The sequence below is a fragment of the Ixodes scapularis genome, unplaced genomic scaffold, assembly GCF_016920785.2.
Source record: "Ixodes scapularis isolate PalLabHiFi unplaced genomic scaffold, ASM1692078v2 PGA_scaffold0__279_contigs__length_252992795, whole genome shotgun sequence".
NCBI lineage: Eukaryota > Metazoa > Arthropoda > Arachnida > Ixodida > Ixodidae > Ixodes > Ixodes scapularis.
In genome coordinates this window covers 62,003,151-62,022,585 of record NW_024609835.1, presented here as the reverse complement: position 1 = coordinate 62,022,585, position 19,435 = coordinate 62,003,151, and the positions used below count along the sequence as shown (strand labels likewise).

The following is a 19,435-nucleotide window of genomic DNA, read 5'->3' as shown; positions in this document are numbered from 1 at the left end:
TTTTTTTTTTTTTATGAAAGTAGATCTATCCTTGTGTTTTGTCTGGCCTTCACGCGTTGGTATTGCAGTGCTACTTCGAAAAGCGGAGGGAGTTGTGTGTTGTGAGGAAGCTTTTAAAGTTGGTGGGCCGCAATTACGACGACATTAGAATAGTGAGCCACCCCTCCGGTATTCCTGTAAATGGAGCCTGCTCCGTTTTGAAAAATGACAATGCAGCGTTGCCCGTTTTATCTTAACAGCGCCTCCCTAATCTTTGCCGGTGCGTTCGTGTCGGTGAGCTCACCCTCCGTCATTGAGGGGGGGGGGGGGGGGGGGGGGGGTGCCGTTGAACCCCTCCCGAAATAAAATCCTGGCTACGCCACTGTTCCTCATGTTTAATTACTGTTACCAAGACTCTCGTTTTGTACTTAATTCGTTCACGTGAGCCCTCATGTCATGTCCCAAGCAATCGACCTCGGAGTGGAAGTCTTCGTTGTCCGTCCCCCCTTTCTATGTATCTTCCTCATGCTTAACAATGCTGCTTGTTCACAAACGACTTCCTCACGGCTGTCTCGAAACGAACCAGAACCAAGTGATCTACTGTGGATCGTGAAGATCGAAAGGCACACTGACATCTGTCTAGAATGTTGTTATTTTCAAGATAATGCATAAGACTTCTGTTAATATAGACTCTTGGCCTGTACCTAGACTCACATGAAGGATCCTTTTCTGTCTTAAAGGAGCTGTGCAACGATATTCAATTGGAATGTTTTTCTCTCTACACGAGCTTACTGGCACACCTGGGACTCAAGGATACTCACACACAACGCCATTGGCAAATAAACTCCTTTGTTGCGGTGTAATTTCAAGGACAGAAGCGATCATTTTCATTCAATCTCTCCTTTGCAAAATTTGATGACGTAACTCGGGGATCGCAGTACACCCAAGTGACGATATTTGAATGCGGTTCATAGATTGGACCCGAGCATTGCGTGGGCACTCGACTTCTGCTCGTGACAATTGCTAGCTCGAGAAGCATTCGGGTTGTGACCCGTGTCCAACGACGACAACAGCCGAGCCATAACAATGTCTGGAACTCAGCGCGTGTCCTGCGCTTTGCCAACCCCAGCGCGTGGCTATGATCAACACTGGCGGCATATAATCGGCTCCAGATCACGTGGCCGCTTGTTCTGGCTGCGAGTTGAGGGGGTGAACGCTGCTCGTTTTTCTTAAATTTTTTTCTGGGACTTCTATTGCGTGGGGTGAAAAACAAACGCGTGTTTCATAGGTCATTAACGTTAGGGATCCGTTTTAAGCGGTATTTGTGCACAGTACAAAAATTGTTGCACAGCTCCTTTAAACAAGGGAACCACGAAAGCAACCTTCTGTCTTAAACAATCGCGAGGACGGATACGCCGTCGCGATTGGCCAGCGCCGGCCCTCGCGCCTTCCTCGAGGAAGTGGAGGGGCCCTTCAGTTTGAGTGTAGTTTGAGTGAGGTTTCTGAATTCGGCGGTTACTTTTGCAAGATACTTCCTTGTATTCGTGAGAAAAATCACATTCGAAAAAAGTATGAAACAACAATCTTCCCACCTGCGCGATGACGCAAATTTGAAGGCCGGAAGAATAAAGAATGCAACTTTCAATACCGTCAATTTGTTCTACGTTTAACGTACGCGTTACTTTACTGCCAGAATTAGTTTATAAAACATATAAAATAGCGCAAAAAAGACAACGACAAGAAGTATACAGGACAGGCGCTATCTTTCAACTAGTTTTATTCAGGAAAAGTAAACATATATATACACACGACAGGCAAAGCAGCACCACGTAAAAGTTGATAAATGTTTTACCCGATCATTCAAAAACTGAAATTCATTACAATGAAGTACAATAGAAATGTCGCTGACACATGCCGTCCCACTTGTTTTTATAAAGAAAGCTTCCAATAGCTCTCGAGCGACCGTCTCTCGCCTTCTTCCTAGTATCCTTATCTGCTGAAGTCGCGGAACACAGCCACACCTGTTGCAACGTATTGGAAAATGCGAGCCATATTTATTTTTTACTGATAATGCGTGCTCCCGTGCTCGGTCATTGGTGTACCGCACCGCCTGGCCGATGTATACCTTTCAACAACTCAATGGGATTTCGTAGACCACATCCACTGAGCAGTCCACGTAAGGGGTGGCGTGTTTCTTATCACACGGTGCTTTTGCCTTCTCATCAGAAATGCGGGAGCGCAACTCAGCCAACTTCTTTCGGGGCAGAGAACACAACGGGAACATCATACTTGCTTGCTACTTTCTTCAGATTGTGGGCAACCTTGTGGATGTACGGAATAACTTCTGGTCCTTTTATTCTCTGCCTCGTTGAGACCTTTCTTTTCAACCCCTTCATTTTTTGTAAGGCGGTCTCCGCCACAGAAACCAAGACCGAACACGGGAAGCCAGCCAATTCCAGTCTAGAAATTTTATATTTAAAACTAGCATCCGCCTGATGGTCACAAGACTTGCAGCAGTGCAGACTCCAGGCACGAAGTTGCAATAGCTCTCTTAACAGTCTTCGAATGAGCTGAATCAAAAGGAAGTAACTCTTTCTGCGCGCGAGGTCGATACATCCAGCACACACGTCGCTCGTTGATAACGCTTCCTCGTTTCTCGAAGTGACCTACCCACACATCTCGCGCCCTCTGCTCACCATACTACAGTGATTTGCGGATAATGCCTTCGTTCTGGACACATGGAAGCCGGCTCTCATCACCCCCTTTTCACAAGGGAAGAGGGAAATCAACCTACGCCGCAGGCTATTAACGCCCAGTGGCAGTCACGTCAATAGCACTCTGCCGGAGGTACGAGTGAATGGTGAACGAAAAGCTGCTCGAGTTCGGCGAAGGCAATGACATCCTTTCTCCAAAACAGCGCGGTTTCATAAAAAACATGAGAAGCGAGACCGCGCTCGCAACAGCTTCCCACTACATCAGTGACAGCCTTGACCGGGGAACCTCCACAGACCTAGTACAACTCGACTTTAGTAATGTGTTTGACACTCTGGAACATGCCATACTCCTGCGGAAACTGGCAGAAACCGATGTTCGTGGACCCCTGCTTCAGTGGGCGGGGCGTTTCCTCACTGGTCGCACACACCAGGGCCGGCTTGCTCGAAGCAGAGTCTCAGTTGAGACTGCCCAAAGAAAGCGCTGTCAAGGCTAGCGCCCGAGCTTAAGCCGAGTCTCAGACGCTCGCGCGCCCGAGCCTTGGCAGCGCTTTCTTTGAGCAGTCTCAACTGAGACGCTACTTCTAGCAAGCCGGCCCAGATTGTCTTCCACGGATCCCGCTCCGAGTACATGTTTTGCTGTCACAGCTGGAGTACCTCAAAGCTCCGTATTCGGACCAACTCTGTTCTTTTTGTACATAAACGACCTACCACAATCCATCGATAAATAAATAATTGGGTTGTGTGGATATTTATATAGCGAGTCGTTGGTCAGCCATTTTAAAGTTGCGACGAGTCACTCGCTGTAGATGAGCAATTTAGCCAGTGCAGTACAACCGCTAGCCAGTGCAGTACAACCACGCAGTAGTGATACACGACCGCACGCCGGTACGATGCTCATCCAGATCGAAACAGGCAGGGGTGGGAGCCCAGGATCCCTGGGTTCTGCAGCTCGAGCTTTCGCTCCACGTCCCCCGAGCTGGTGTGCGCTAGCCCACTCGGCCACCGATCCCCCACAATCCATCGACATTCACACGGTCCAGTATGCTGATGACACCACTCTCCTCACCCGGACACGCCGCTACGCCAGCTGTTCTGCCCTCCAGAAGTACTTGTCTGAAGTTCAGCAGTGGCGCGAGCTGAAGTGTCTCGCCCTGAACCCGTCCAAGTGGGCGGTTATGCGGGTCAACCACAGTCGCTTCCCAGGAACTCCCACCCACATTTGGCGTCCCTCTTACACCTGCAGCACTTGTTCTTATTCTTGGTGTAACATTCACCCCTGCTTTATTCTCCGCTGTCCGCACTGCCAATGCAGTTGCTAAGGCCAGACGTCTTCTGGGATTTGTGACACCACTCTCAAGGATGTGCGGTCCGGCCACTTTCCGTGTCCTGTACACCGCACTCGCGCTCCTTCACCTCGAACTCTGTTGCGCAGTGTGGCGCTCATGTCAGGCTCATATAGTCGACAGCCTGGAGAGCGTACTGCGGCGTGTCACTCGAACCTTTTTTACTCGGTAGAACGAACATTCTCCGCCATTGGAGTGTCGGCTGAAGCGTCGCAGATGGCAGCCCTTGTCGCACTGGAGGAGAATCGACAGGTTAAACTTGACTTGCTGTCTCTTTGACGGCTATCTCGGGGGAACATATATTGCGTCACCCACAAGACTAAGCAAAAGATAAGGGCAGCCTCAGCCCATCCGCGCTCGGACCCGTCGCCAGAGCTGCTCGACAATCTTGGTAGAGATCGAAGACTTTCTTACGACCCCACTTACTTCACATTCGCCCCTGCCCCACGACAGAACTGACTCTACACGGTTCTGCTGCGCGTTTGCTAGGAGTCTGCGACTTCAGCAGCCGTAGTGTTGAACTTGGAACTCCCTCTGTATTTCGTATTCATTCACTTGTGTGCCAGTGTGTGTCGCGCGCGCGTGAGCAAGTGTGAGAGTGATTGCGCGCTTTTTTATTTTATTTAGCATCCTGGGTGGCGGCCTGGCAGGTGCACTTGCGTACGGGTTTTCACCTTTGCACGCCACCCAGGATGTCCCTTTTAGTTGCAATATTATTATTATTATTATTATTATTATTATTATTATTATTATTATTATTATTATTATTAATCGGCCTTCTACGCCGACTGTGATTCTATTTTAGCTCCCCGAACCCATGTTCATAACTTTTACATTTCTACACACCTCATGTTTACAGTTTTATCCTATCAATAGCTATTTCTTCTCCCTAACCCTTTTCAGCAATAGTTTATGTACCTGGCGCATTATAGCCTATTACGTTTTTGTGCCACAAAAATAAGATCAATCAACCTTCACAGTCTCAGGTTTAAAGAGGTATTCACACGAGTCTCTCCGGCACGCGCATCCCACGACGAAAACGTCAGGCTTTGCGATGTGCAAAAGCCTCGCGTTTTCATCTCGTGATGCGCGCGTGCCGGGGAGAGATCCCCGGGATTTCTCTCTCGTGTGAATTAGAGCCACTCTATGCGGAGGGCAAGTTCGTCTGCCTCTTGCGCAGGGGGGTAGCGGTGACGTCAGAACGCCGAGCCCTGATTGGCTGATCGCGACCCCCCTATCTGAGCGTCGTCTGCTTCTTTGCAACGTCGTCTGCTCGCAACGTCGCCTGCGTCTGTCTTACCATAGCCTCCTCTATACGGAGCGCGTGCATGATGTAAGACCATAGCCTCCTCCGTATAGAGGAGGCTATGGTCTTACCTTTCTTGCGACTTTCGGAAGTGCAGAGGCCAGATTCACGAAACGATCTTACGCCAAAAATGTGCGTAAGACAAAACTTAAGAACAAATTCGTATTCACGATACGAAATTTTCGTAAGTTTTGCGCAGGTTACGACGAAATCCTACCACAGCTCCGAAGCTGTCTTATGCACTTCTTATGATCACATCAGCATGGCCGACAGCGTCGCGGTCGCGACGACCCACGGACGTTTATTTTTCTACGTGCGCTTCTCACGCGTCCCGATTTCAAGCAGCAAGAAAAAAGTAAAAGTACTTGAAACAGACCACGACGAACAGGAACGCTGGATCCACAAACACCCGGGAAAAGCTCCAACGGCCACGATTCTACCGAACGCGACCAAGTGAGCACGGCAGTTAGGCCTAGCACTCCGCGACTCGGCGACTCGGCGACCGTCTGCCCATGACCGGCTGGTGTGCTGAATGGAATATGCCCGCGCGACCCTTGTGAACCCTTCCCGTATTATACTTTAATCGCTGACCTCAGTTTTAGATTAAGAGGTCAATTTCTTCCTCTTGTTATCGCCTTTAGTTGTTAGACAAAAACAACGTACCGCTCGAGTTATTTCGTCTGCCCTCTCTGAAAGGTTAAGTCTAGCTCGCTCGTAAAGACTTGCAGTTCGCAGGAAAGGTAAGACAGACGCAGACGATGTTGCGAGCAGACGACGTTGCAAAGGAGCAGACGACGCTGAGATAGGGGGTCGCGCTGACGCCACCGCTACTTCCTTTCTCATGCGCAGAAGACGAAAATGAGCCCACTTGCGAGGCGTATATGGCAGCGTGTGAATACCCCAAACATCATGATTGATACACACCAGCTCATCTGCACGTTAACCTTCTTTTCTTTTTCTTTCTTTTTTTTTTCACGCAAAAAAAAAAAAAAAAAAAAAAATCTTAAACGCAGCTGGTGTGAGCCAGCTGGTCGATAAACTATGCATCACGGCAAGCACAAACTTCATGACGATGCAACACTAGCGGTTGGGATAGAAGGCGAAAGTTCGAGAACATGACGTTACTTGGTTGAGATAATAGACATATTGCTAAATTACCCAAGCATCAAGGAGAATGCAGGAATTGGTGTTGCACGCGCCACACGCGCACGCCTTCCCCGTATAAAAGATTCGAAGTAAATAACCAAAATAAAGCGTTGACTAACGCGCGTGCAAGATGCAATTTGTTTTATGCGTTTGCTTTAGAAAAGTTACTACTGCTGATGCCAGCGCGTGTGGCGCGTGTGGCGCGTGCAACACCATTCTGCATTCTCTTTGGCTATGTTCCATATCTTACCCGAGTAACGTGCCTCCTACGTCAGAGGGTAATACCGCGTGACATCGCGAGTAAACGATCCGCGACTCGATTTTGAAACGGCCGGGATAACACCTGGATACTACGCGGATTGGCTTCGTCTTGGGCTACGGCAAAAAGAAAACACAGCAGCGGTGGCAGAAAATAGTAGACGATCCTTTTGATCACGAAGAAAGCACTCGAAGAGACGATAATATTAATACCGACACGTTCTTTTTTTAGGTAAATCCACCAGCTCCTTTTACTCACCTTCCTTTTGAGGTGTATATTGAGATAAAAATTACTTACTCCTTACAGTTAGATATCAAAATTAATTTGCGCGATCGCCCTAAATGCATAATCCACGCATTGTAATTTGCACCGATTATGTTTAGCACAAATTGATTCGACACGGTGTAGTGGTACAGCGCGAGGGTGCTTTCTCAAGAATGAAATGAAACTGACGTTCGCTTTGGCGCGAATATGATTACAATAAAATCACCGAAGCCTTCACAGCTTTACACGCGTTATCCTCTCATTACACACACTCTGGAGGAATCAAAAATACTACCTTATCATGTATTGCGTTCAAGCATTTTCAGCCTTGAACACCCAGGACGAGAATGCGGAGAAGCTCCTGTTTACGCTCGCACTTTGATAATAACAAGTATAACTTCCCGGGGAAGGTGCACGGTCTGGATGTAATGCAGTCAATTCGTGCGTTGAAAACAGCAAATCGCAATAACCACGCATGCTGCACCTATTCTTTGTCATTTCGAACGTCCGCCACCAAAACCAACGGAGCAAGCGAGCTTTGACGGCTGTCGGCGCAGAAAGCAGACGACGAGCAGATCACGTGAAGTATTTACTCGATTTGATGCAACGTTGATTTGATCCGACGTTACCCCACGATCGAGGAGGGTAGCGTGAGTAATTACTCCGGAGTAAACAACCCGCTTCTGCAACACCAGTTCTGACGTCATCGAGTAAGCTTGAGCAACGTTGCTTGAGTAAGTTTTGGAACGCCATGGTACGAAACTTTACTCCGGAGTCGGATCGAGTAAATTTTGGAACACAGCCCTTGATGCCATTGAGACAGACAAAATTTCAGTGAGCCGACATTCAACTAAGCCTACTATCGTCAAAACAAGAACTGGGATTGTGGACGCATGTGACATTTATATCAGCAAAAGCTACTTGTCAACAAAACAAAACAAAAAATATATATATATATATTCTTTTTTCTCTTTTTCTTAGAATAGATACTTCAAACTGCCACAGTCCGATTCAGGTTTCGGTTTCGGTTTGATTCGGAGCGTTTAAGCAGGGTCGGTGGGGTTGGTGGCGTTAACACTCCTCATTACTCCTCGCTCTCTTTGCGTGCCTTTCGCATGGCGCCATGACGCCCGCTCGCTCCTTTCTCTACTCGCTCACATAGTTCGCGACAAGTAATGAAATTTCCCAGAATGCTCCGCGTGCTTGCACGTCAGCCATATTAGTCTTGATGGCTTGTGCATTCGTTGTTTATCGGAGGTTTATTTTTGTTTGTGTCCTGTGTGCAGTAGGATTATGTGACTGGCACTGACTTGTGAAATAATGGATATATCCGCTTCAGGTTTGCACGACAGGTGAGCCAGACATCCCCCTACCCCGCCCCACGCCACTCGGCAAATGTCGCGAGCGTACGGGACCGAGCCTTGTGCTCGAGTTGATACTGAAGGCACTTTTGGAGTCGAGGCGCTCGGAGAAAGCGGGTGACAACTTCTATCGTACGCCAAGCCCGGCTGCAGCTCCCATCTAGAGTACGCAGAACGCGCCTGTTGCCGCGTAACGCTCGCTGTATTCCCCGAAATGGCTAGCAGGAAGTCGCTCGGCGAGACTCCATCCCGTGGGGGAGCTATGCGCTAGGGTGTGTCGCCCGTAAGCTTCGCCTTACGTCGACATGAGCGCAGCAGCACAGGCAACGATCTAGCAGCCGTGAAATTCACTGACTGTTTACGATCGACACAGTTCGAGCGTTTCTAACGTACGCTGATTTTTTCGGGCTGTTGCTCGGCGCGTTAGGCTTAGCGCATGCGAGCAAAATTGGGTCCCCCTGCTTGGGACCCTTGACGCGCTGTCCATCATCCTTGCCGCGAGCTTGACATTGAGCGTCCCGATCGAGCGAGCGCCGGTCTCGACCCGCCCTCGAGCCCCACGACCGTACACCTCCCCGAGGCTATCTCTACGGTACCAGCTCGGTCGTAAAGACGCCTGAGGAGGGTCGCATATGACGCGGGAATGGGAAGGAATGGTCTAGGATCTCCGGTTTGATCGGGGCCGGCTTCCTTTCTGTAGTTTCGTTATTTTTTTAGAACGGGCGTAACAACGCAGACTGGCGATCCTTTATCGCGATCTTTTATCTCAAGATCATTAGGTGAGTCCCTTCTTAACCCGTGTCGTGCTCGTAGTTCCCCCTCAGGTTGGTATAGGTAGGAAACAGCATTTGTAAAAACGTTCGAGAACGTTCAGCAGTAGGATGTTTGTAGAAGACCCTTATTGTCGCGAGTTGGGCGTCGCTACTGCTGCTGCGAATTTCCTCGTTTCGAAATGCAACGCCTACAGTGCTCTCCTAAGCTCGCTTGTTGATCGTGAACAAAGATCGGGACAAGTTTTGCCCCGCGCTCGGTTTTATGTCTGCGTGATTCAACCGCGGAATCGGGGTGCCCATATGCTTGTCTGGTCGCTCCGAACCAGCGTTGTGTGTCCCAAGGACTTCGTGGCTGCTGTGAAGCTGAAGTCTTTTAATACGGCCAACATGACTAGAGGCCATGATACGTGAAGACGCCTACACGCAATAATAATACAGTCTGGAAGGTCGTCGCATGATGTTACGGGCATACAATGAATGTTCATCATCGGATGCTTTACTGAGCAATACTTAGATCACGATTTCTTATATATATATATTTTTTTTTTACTATGCTGAATACTTCAGTATTAATAAGCAGTGCTTATAAGTGATCTAGGTGAGTCAGGCTGGGGCTGGTATGTCTTACACACATATCAATCATATTTTTAAAAACCTTTATAAAGTTACTGGGATACAGCTTTGCAACTTACGCGCGAAAGTATCAAGGTCAGCCAAAGGCAAGGAAGGTACTGTTGCTAGGCGACGTCCTACCAATTAAAAAGTAAATTAAGTTTTTTTTTTCTTGTGTTAATTGAAATTATGTACAAGCACAGAAGAGCTGTATTAAGATTGAAAGATGGACTAGTTGGTATATCACTGGACGGTAGTTCCAAACAAACAGGGACGAAGAAGTAGACAAAGGCGCTACCTGTTTGTCTACTTCTTTGTCCCTGTTTGTTCGGCGCTTCTGTCCAACAGAAAAGTTACTTCTCATAGTTTTCCTTCCAAAATACAAGCTTTCACATTGTAACTGAAACAAGGGTCATTTTATAAAGGGCAATTTGGTCATATCCCAATTATCATAGGCCATATAGAACAATCATGCCCTGGTGACCAATCAATGAGCTATTAGGTTATCTGAACCAGGATAAGGGAGTGTGAGTCATTGTTGTTCAGGACCAAAGCTGTGCAATCAAACGGGAACTTGGTTTACTGGGTGCCGCGGTTAACTAGGACAAGATGTGAAGTGCAGTGGCATAAAATTGGCAACAGAAAATTTTGCACACTTTTTTTTTGGTTATCCACCAGAGTTTAATTGACCACAACACTCGTCTTTCTATTGGGATCATGCATGGCATAACCTCATGAATTTGTTACATGCCACTGGGTTTTACCACGTGCCAAGTCACCATTGTTTTTCCAGTATTGCCCCTGCTTCTCTCTCCCTTCATCAACCCCGTCGTTCCTTGCCTGGTTATGGGTGAACAGACACTTTTCATTTGCTTGTTCTAGTGACCTGCTTTCTCAACTCTAATTATCTAGCTTTGTGCTTGTAGCCAGACACTCACCACAAATACCAGGAATATGTGAACAGTTGTTATGGGCAGTTGCTGCGCAGAATTAAAAATTTACCCTTGCTTTTCTGAAAATGGCCACCCTTATATAAAAGAACTAGCCTGCCCTGTCTTGTAATTATTTATTGCAGCTTTTCCTAGAGACAAACCTAAACACTAAAGGTTTGTGCTCATTGTCTGAGGTAGGTGACTGATTGTCAACTGGAAAGCAAGGTCACCTGATCGAAGCTTCTGTCAAAAGGATTAGATCTCATAGCTTGCTAATTGTAAGTGGATATCCATACCTGCGGGAGAGTTGCTTTCCTGCCATAAGCATCAAGTTTCAAAGTTTATTTATGCAAAAACATACCAAAAAGTAGTTGTGTACTCCATTTTGCCTCTATTAAGAAGTCTGACTTGTGCCCAGATGCACCACACTTGAAATTCTCAAAAAGTGGTGAGCACAAGCTGGGGCCTATCATGGCACGTAGTACTGGAAGAAAAGATTCTGTTGCGGATGCTCGCTTACACAAGAGCGTGCACAACAAAATCATTCCAGGCTCCGAGCAGGCATTCTTGTTTTTCGTGGGCCATTGCACGTGGGAGAGACGCAGACTTGTCATGGTAGTGAATTGAATGGCCAATATCAGACACTCTGATTTAAAAAAATGTTGAAAAGTTTCTAGTAATTTCTTTTCCTGTTCTTGACCTTTTTTTTATTATTATTATTCTCGGTTATTCCGTGTGGTTCTCACATAATGCAGACCCAGTTTGTATGTATTGTGACCTTTTCAAAATATACTGCTTGTTGTTCTTTAGTCTGTATCATGGCCAATTTATTAAAAATGAACTACTTACACTACTATGCACCTGATACCATTCAACATGACACCAATCTGAAAGAAAAAGCTAATGTCAGTCACATACCTTAGGGTCCCAGACATTGACATGGAGAGTAGACATATGCAAAATGTGTTCAAAAGAAAAGGTTACTGTCACATATCTAACTGCCTGGGTCCAAAACACTGACACCAACAATAGACAAATGCAAAACATGTTTTTACTAGTCTTGGGCTCAGAACATTAGATCTGCACATGCTTGCCAGCATACATACTGTTTGCCGGTGTGCTCGTATGGTTAAGTGCAGAGAACTATGTGCTGATTACTATTTATTTAGTGCACTCTCATTTTTTTGCAATGGTTGGTAGTTACACAGGCATTTATTTGCTTTTGCGTGCTGGTACCACATTAAAGCATACGGCCCATACAAAAACGGTCTCTGAAGCCATTCTAGAAAGGTCATATATAAACCTTTTTCGTGTACTCTCGTCTCCAGCCGCCTAAAAGGCATATCCGGTATGGACGATTAAAAATAATCAAACGTTTCAACCTGCAAATGCTAAAAAAATAGAGGGAAGGCAAAACGAGAATGTGTGACGGTTACGCTTATATCTTAAATGCCTTCTATTGACGTGGCAATGGCAAAACAACATTTTCGCCCATACTGGAAGGGAAATCAATTCAAGATGGCGGTGCCCTTGTGAAAAAGGTCTATAAAGCCTTATGATCATGGATACATATGCTAGGTGGTCTAAGCTTGCGGGATTTTTACATGCAACTTCATCTGTCACAACTAGGTGGTCAAAGCGATCGACATTACAGATTCCTTCATCTGATTGACACACACTTGCCTTGATTGGTTTAGCTACTTTTTATGGGCTGGCTCAGTGTTTTCTGTGGGCACAGAAATACAGCTCTGCTCTGACTTATCAGGGTATGCACCACATTGATTGGACCATCTTACTGGCTACATGACACAGGGACAGATCATTTCTCAGTCAAATTATTGTTGGTCTTTGGACGCAGCAACATGGGTATTTTTGAAAATGTTACTATTTGCTCTCTATTGTGACTTCGACGAACTGTCATATGATGCAAAATAATAATAGTATTGATAGTACTTTTATTGAACCTAAGAAAATAAGGTAATCTTTCTACTGGAACATTTGCTTGTCTGATTAAATCTTTAAACTAGCTTAATGTTTTCTCTGGGCAATGCATGCAAACTTGCTATAGGAACCAATGTCATCATTGTGTTTTGACTCAGAAAGGATCTAATACATTTTGTCAAGCAGAACTTCATAATAAGTGCTATCACAAGTGTCATGAGGTTCTTAGAAATAATTAGGTCAAATAAAAAATGTCGCCCCTGTGCAGTGACTTTTGTTCTTCGCTTTGCTAGCACACATTCTCCCCTATGTTGAGCACACTGGCCATTTGTCTTTTAATGCCATGATGCAAAAGAGCAGTAAGCTCTTGTTAGTTATTTTATCCATCAATACCAGTGTGTCAAACCGATGAAAATTCGGGTTCGGTTACGGTTCAGGTTCAGGTAAATTTATTTTGTTCCGGTTCGATTAATTCGATCCGCGAACCGGTTCGCGAACCGGTTCTGGGCGCTGAACCGGTTCGCGAACCGGTTTGGAAATTATAAATGACAAATTGCAACATCAAAATAAATTACAAATAAAACATCTGAAATCAGCACATACGAAACGGGATACATCGTAGTGTAAGGCTCAGGGATTTCTACCAGGAATGGTTTGTTTATGTGCGCTCAAAGGTTACCTCACCGACGTTTACGCATTCGGACTTCATCTGATTGGGTCCCACGCAGTAGCTGTAAGATCTGCGACCTCCTTACAAACCCACTTACAAGTAGAACTCGCTAACTATCCCGCCACCTCGGCGTGTAAGCAATTGAAGGAACAGTGGGGAGAAAATGCAGCTTTCTTTATTTGAACTAGCCTTCGGTAACTCAAATTAGTTCCTTAAAGAAGTTTTCATTAAACAAGATACGGAATAGGAAAAGCACTTCACCGAACGCAACGCCAGAAGGACGTAATAGGATAAATATTAAAATCGAAGAGTTCGCTGTCTCACAAATATTTTAGCTTCTAAGTGCCTATACAAAACCGGATGCATTATTATCAAACTCCACAGCCTTTTCTTCTCTCATTCCGATGGAAGCAAGCTTCAAGAACTCGCGCATTCTAGAAACGTGTTATGAAATGAGCACACAGCAGCATTTAGGATTTACGAGATTGTAGGACAATAAAATCCCGTAACGCGATTTTTTTTTTTTTTTTTTTGCACAGCCTTTTAATTTTTTTTCTTTCGTGCAAGCCGCGACAAGCGCAATACTGGTTCGTATGTCAAGATTCATAGATGCAGCGTTTGTCAAGATTCATGGATGCAGCGTTTATATTCCTAAGACTGAGTGGAGAAGAAAAATGTGTAAGCGAGGTGTGTGTCAGTTGACGGCACTTAAAAAACAAATGGCATTGATAGCACATTCATTGTCAACAGCGCGTGGCCGAACCGTTTGACATGAGCCGGTAACCGTTATTTTTTTTCCGGTTCAGTTCCGGTTCGGGTTCATTGCAATAACAATATAACGGTTCGGGTTCGGGCTCGGGTTTAGTTTCGGAAAAATTACCAGTTCGGTTCCGGTTTTCAGTTTGGTTCGGTTCCGGTACGACACCCTGATCAATACTGCTGGCTCGCTTGAGTTTAAGCAGGATTGCACAACACATGAACATAAAAAAACACAAAAAAAACCCGGAATAGCACTAGAAGGAGCTATAAACACATGCTCACTGACAGAGTGAGAGGCTGTGCCTTTCGAACGCCCGGCCTTTAGCACACGCTCTCCATGCCTTCCGCCACACCTTGGCATTGCGAGCAACCTTGAGGCACACCAGATGCCGAAGAGTTTTCAAAGGTAGAAAGCTCACGCTGTAGGCGGGACAACTGAAGCTCCTCCCTGCCATTGTCACCTTGTCCGGGACTATAGAAGAGATCAAGTGCATTAGTAACAAAATATCACAAGGGCGCAACTTTCGAATTAGCAACGTATGCTCTGGCTCTTGGACTAACATCTGTATTTTTTTGGCAACTGATTCCACGCAGTTATTGTCCTAATAAAAAAGTAAAATTTAAATGTCATTTTACGCTCTAAACTCCCTGATGATGTTTCCATGGTTAGAGACAACCATTTGCTCGTGACACTGGAGTTATGTAAGGAGAGATTTGTTAGAGCCAAACCATATTATATTGTATACAAAAACTTTAACCTCCTTTCTGAGCACTGGGTTTCAAAAAGTTTCAATACCTAGCAATCTGACCTCTTCAATCACGCTGTCTCTTACCGGTTGTGCACTATTCTAGCTGCAGTCCTCTGCATTTTTTTTTAAGTTCAGACATGTTTCCCACTCTGTAGGGGTCCCATAGACGGGAAGCATTTTCCAGGCTTGGCCTGACCAATGTTTTGTAGGTTTTTATGAGGGAGACAGGGGGGGGGGCTGCTATTTTATTACAATGCCAGATGTACTACGATGTGGGCATTGCACAGGCTATCCGTACACAGTTGCTACTATGGACAACCTGTTGTACTCTGGATTTGCACTTGCTTGGTTTAAAGATATACCATATGTTCCAGACTATAGTCTGCAGACTATTCATATTTAACAGTTGAAAATTCATCTGATGCGGACTATCTGCAAGTGCGGACAATACAATGATTTGTTTTTTCTAGATCGTTCACTCTAACAAGCCGTGAAGGATTTTATGATTAACGGACTATATTAAGGTTGATTTCAGTATGATAAAGCTTCTTTGTGAGCTAATACAGTAGGCATTTGTCAAGGTGTGCTGTGTTTGATACTTTTCAAGTTCTGGCTAGGCACTAAGTGCGGACTATGCATGGGGTGCGGATTATGTACCAGGTGTGGACTATCTAAGCAAATACTTTTATTTTTGACCTAAAATTTGCCCCTGCGGACTATGCACCGGGTGCAGACTATAGTCCGGAAAATAGGGCACTTTGATGAAAATTGAAATTTCCCGCCGTGTTCAGAAATAGGTTGAATACGATCCACAATATCCGTGAATGACAATTGCACGTTTGAATGAGAGCAGCCAGTGGAGAGCACACGACATTCGGCACAATCGTGACGTAGCCTGTCTTGATACGAGCAAAGCTGCGGCGAGGCTGACGTCGACAAGACGATCGCTAGCAGGGCATCTGGCCATCGCCATGTCTTATCTCGTGTCGGCAAGTGCGTGCAATTACAAGCTTGCCAAAGCTATTTTCACTCTGCACATGCACGCATGGGGCTCCGGTTAGGCGCCATGCTTGCAATTGTCTATAGTTCTAGGGTAAGACAGGCATCGTCAATACCTGTCAATGTTCCTAGACAAAAGAATTACAATTACAAAAAAGGCTTTAGTGACATTGACCAGCGGCCATTTGCTAATCATTGAATTTGTTTTAAAACCCCTTTTTGCGTCTTTTTGAATTAAAAGATTGGGGTATACATTGTGATACTGCTCCCTTTAAAACACATATCGACCAAGAAATAAGCACCGAAGTTTCGTTGTAGTGTTCCTTTAAGACTTTTTCTTGTGACGATGGAACGAAATTGACTTCAAAAGAATACCTTGCTGTGCTGTGATAATAGTATCTTCTCTCTTTGTTATCAAGTTTCTAAGAAACAAGTGACCAGATGGATACTTGTTTCTTGTGTTCTGTGAACATTGTACTTTGCAAGCACCATGATCTGGAAACATTGTACACATTAGCAATAAGGGGAGGCAGTATCTGTCAAGCTGCTGTAGAGACCTAACTACAGTGGGCCCAAGAGGTTGAACCTATTTTAAATTAATTGCAGAAATTTAGTCTTGCAAGGTGTGACGCTGTACTCTACTACAAACGTGGGACAAGATGTCTTTTTTGGTGATAATTTGAGAGTGACTCTCAGCAGTCAAAAGTTGCGAACAGGAGAAAGAAATGTTTTTGTGTTATATTAGTTCTTTTTTCACATCAAATTCAACCTTAACAATGACAATGATTGGTTTTTCTTCCTACCCCATTTTTGTTCCATCAGTGTCCCAGTGATCCAATGCCTTATCTTTTCTGATGTGAAATATGTTTTGTAACTTTTGATTGAAGAAAGCTTTTCTGACATTTGTTTTCCAAAATAAATGCACCTTACGGTAAATGAAAGGGCCATACCTCACGAGGCCAATTTTGGTGATTAATATAAGGTGTGTTTGCTCCATTTTTCTTTTTTTCATTTTATGTGCATAACAATGCTAATGATTAATTAAATAAAGGTTATTTGCTACTGTTGGGTGTGTTTTAGCCAAAGTGAATAAAAATCATGATTTCTTTTAAAATAAATATCCACAATTTCTTTAATTTAAATCAGCTTTTCTTAGTGGAACTAGAAAATATTGGTATTTACCACTAGATGTATTTTTAAACATAGGAGATTGATTGATCTATCTATTCATCCGATCACTGATGACAGTCTGGAAGAAAAAATTACTGTCAAATCAAAGTCTAATTAACAACTTTTAATTGATGTAATCCCCGACCCATTGGGACAAGACAAGCCTGATTTTTTTTTAGTTAAAAAAGCTTTATTTGTTTTGTCTTTCACATTCATATTTGATTACAAAAGGACACTACTTTTCTAGTATTAATTTCTTGCTTTTGCATTTTGATTTTGTTGCAAAGGATGTTATGTGATAGATGAACGAAGTGTAAGGTAGAAATCAAGCTCAACGTTTTGGTTTGCTCAGTAGAGCCTTTCTTTTTGCTCGTGTTCAAGCTTATGTAAATATTTTTTGCTTCATGATTCTTTGATTGAAATACAAAACAAATGCACATAGAAAGCACTAAATGATAGGCAAATGACGAGTAAAAAATATTTTTTACTTGTCATTTAGCTTCTTTGTTCCTACGCAAAATGAGGCAACTTTCCCTATTACTGTTTGTCCAGAAGCTTCCTTACCAGGAATCGTTTCTGAGTCATGAAAGTTTGATTTTTTTGGTGGGTTTAATGCTGCATCATTACAGGAATATTAAAAAAAGAAAAGTTACGAGTTTTATTTTGGTTTACTTTACCTGAATATGAGAGAAAAACTATTGTTTAAAGTACAGCATTCCTTAATTATATTTTAATACAGATAAAAGCCCAGAATATAACACAGTCTGTGATATACTTTAAGGCAGTAACGAGTTAGACATCCGGTTATTGCAAGGGGCCCATAATTAGCTGTAAGCTTTGGCAGCTGATTTATTAGTCAAATCAATTAATCATGTTCTCATAATACATAAAACCTTATGTAACATCTTTATCTTGTCTTTGGCAGCTAAGAACTGTGAGGAACTTCTTGTGCATAGCTTGCAGTAAAATCAGCTAAAAGAAAATGTATTTTGTTTGAATTGTGGCAACTCCGCATTCTCATGTAATTTTAAAACTTGAGGGTACACTTAGCCAAAAAAGTCATGAGTTGCTGTGTTCGTATCTATATGCTTCATGCACAAATAGCAGATCAAGACAGATTAGTGTGTCCCTTTGTGGGCACTCCCCAGAATAACTTTTTTTTTGTATATTAATTTGTATGCTATCTCATAAGTCATATCACAAGAAATGAAGGGTGCTGAATCCCAGTTATGTTGCTGAAAGTGACTCCTAAACTGGTGTTTGCTGGTCAACTCAAGTTTTACCTCATGCCTCAGAACAAAATAACATTTTGTTGGCAACAAGAATGTGGAATGCATAACTGGTAATTTTCTTTAATTTTGCAACCTAACATCAATCTTTTTTTTTTTTTCTTTACATGGGCAAATTGATTTGGCTGATGGTACATGATCTTTGGGAGAAAACTTTGCATTAGTTTCTCGTAGCAGAATGCAGAGGCCCTTACCGTCTGAATTTTGTCTCTTTTAACCAGCCGTTGGATCCTTTCTCAATGGTACAATTAGGAATGGACAGGCTCAGGTAAATATGGTTTGGTTCTTAGGTGTTTGTACGTGCTGTGTAGTATGAAGGCCTCTGATCAAGCCATCTGGGCTTCTTTGGGTCTTGCATGGTTGAACAACATTTCAGAAACCCAGCCTAATGTGCAACACAATTGAGGCTATCTTCTCTTGAAGGAAGGAATTATGGTTATATCAGGCAACCATGCTCAATTTTTTGTCGGTAGCACCATTATTGCACCAACTAAGGCATACATAAACCCAGAACAAATTTACAATGATGTGGCCTTTGCATAAGAACGAGGATGGGCAGCTGTGTTCTTTCCACTCTGCTGCAGTAAACAGTGGGCACAGGGCCAAGAGGTCTGTTCACAGGTTCCAGACTCACATTTTCCTTTTCATCGAGCCGAGCTGTTTCTGTGGGGTTGTTTCTGGCATCTTCCTGTGGCAAAAAAAAAAAAAAAAATTAGACCTGCATTTTGTTAGCTCTAAGAGTCTGAATGCAACAACCTTATCACCATATTCTTACGTGGGACATAAATTCTCTTTAGAAAACTAAAAAGAAAATGGTCATGCCAGCTGTTCTTAGCTCTCATGTTGCACTTAACATAGGTGGTAATGGCATGACAACCTCATGATCTGATCGGTAAGCTGTGTCAGCTATAACCATAACAACCAAATTTTAAGGTAGGCAAGTTACTAGTTACAAATCATTTCAGGTTATTTTGCTCCTCACTCATTTTTGTCTATACCAGTATGTCTGTGCCAAATGTAAGGTGTGCTGATTTTTTTTAACAAGAGGCAAGATAATGTTATCTGTCAGCTCATTTCTATTAGTAGTCAGTGAAGGGCCCTCCACTCAACAAGATTTAAGTGAAAATACATAGAAAGAAAAGTTGCTGAGAATAGGCTCAGGATGCATG

The 19,435-nt window shown here is 44.1% G+C and overlaps 1 protein-coding gene across 14 annotated transcripts in view; it reads left to right on the top strand.

Moving 5' to 3' along the window:
• Positions 1–8,169: 8,169 nt before the first annotated feature.
• The window catches only part of LOC8041639 (rho guanine nucleotide exchange factor 11), a 171,406-nt gene continuing 160,140 nt past the window's right edge, over positions 8,170–19,435 (top strand). For 7 of the 14 annotated variants that reach the window (XM_040501197.2, XM_040501196.2, XM_029972229.4 and 4 more), the window contains exon 1: positions 8,221–8,363. In XM_040501197.2, coding sequence (XP_040357131.2) covers positions 8,332–8,363 — 32 coding nt within the window. In that variant the 5' untranslated portion in view covers positions 8,221–8,331. Of the gene's footprint in view, positions 8,364–18,487; positions 18,535–19,435 lie in introns of all 14 variants that reach the window. The other 7 variants (XM_029972231.4, XM_029972228.4, XM_040501194.2 and 4 more) reach the window with 5 other exon arrangements.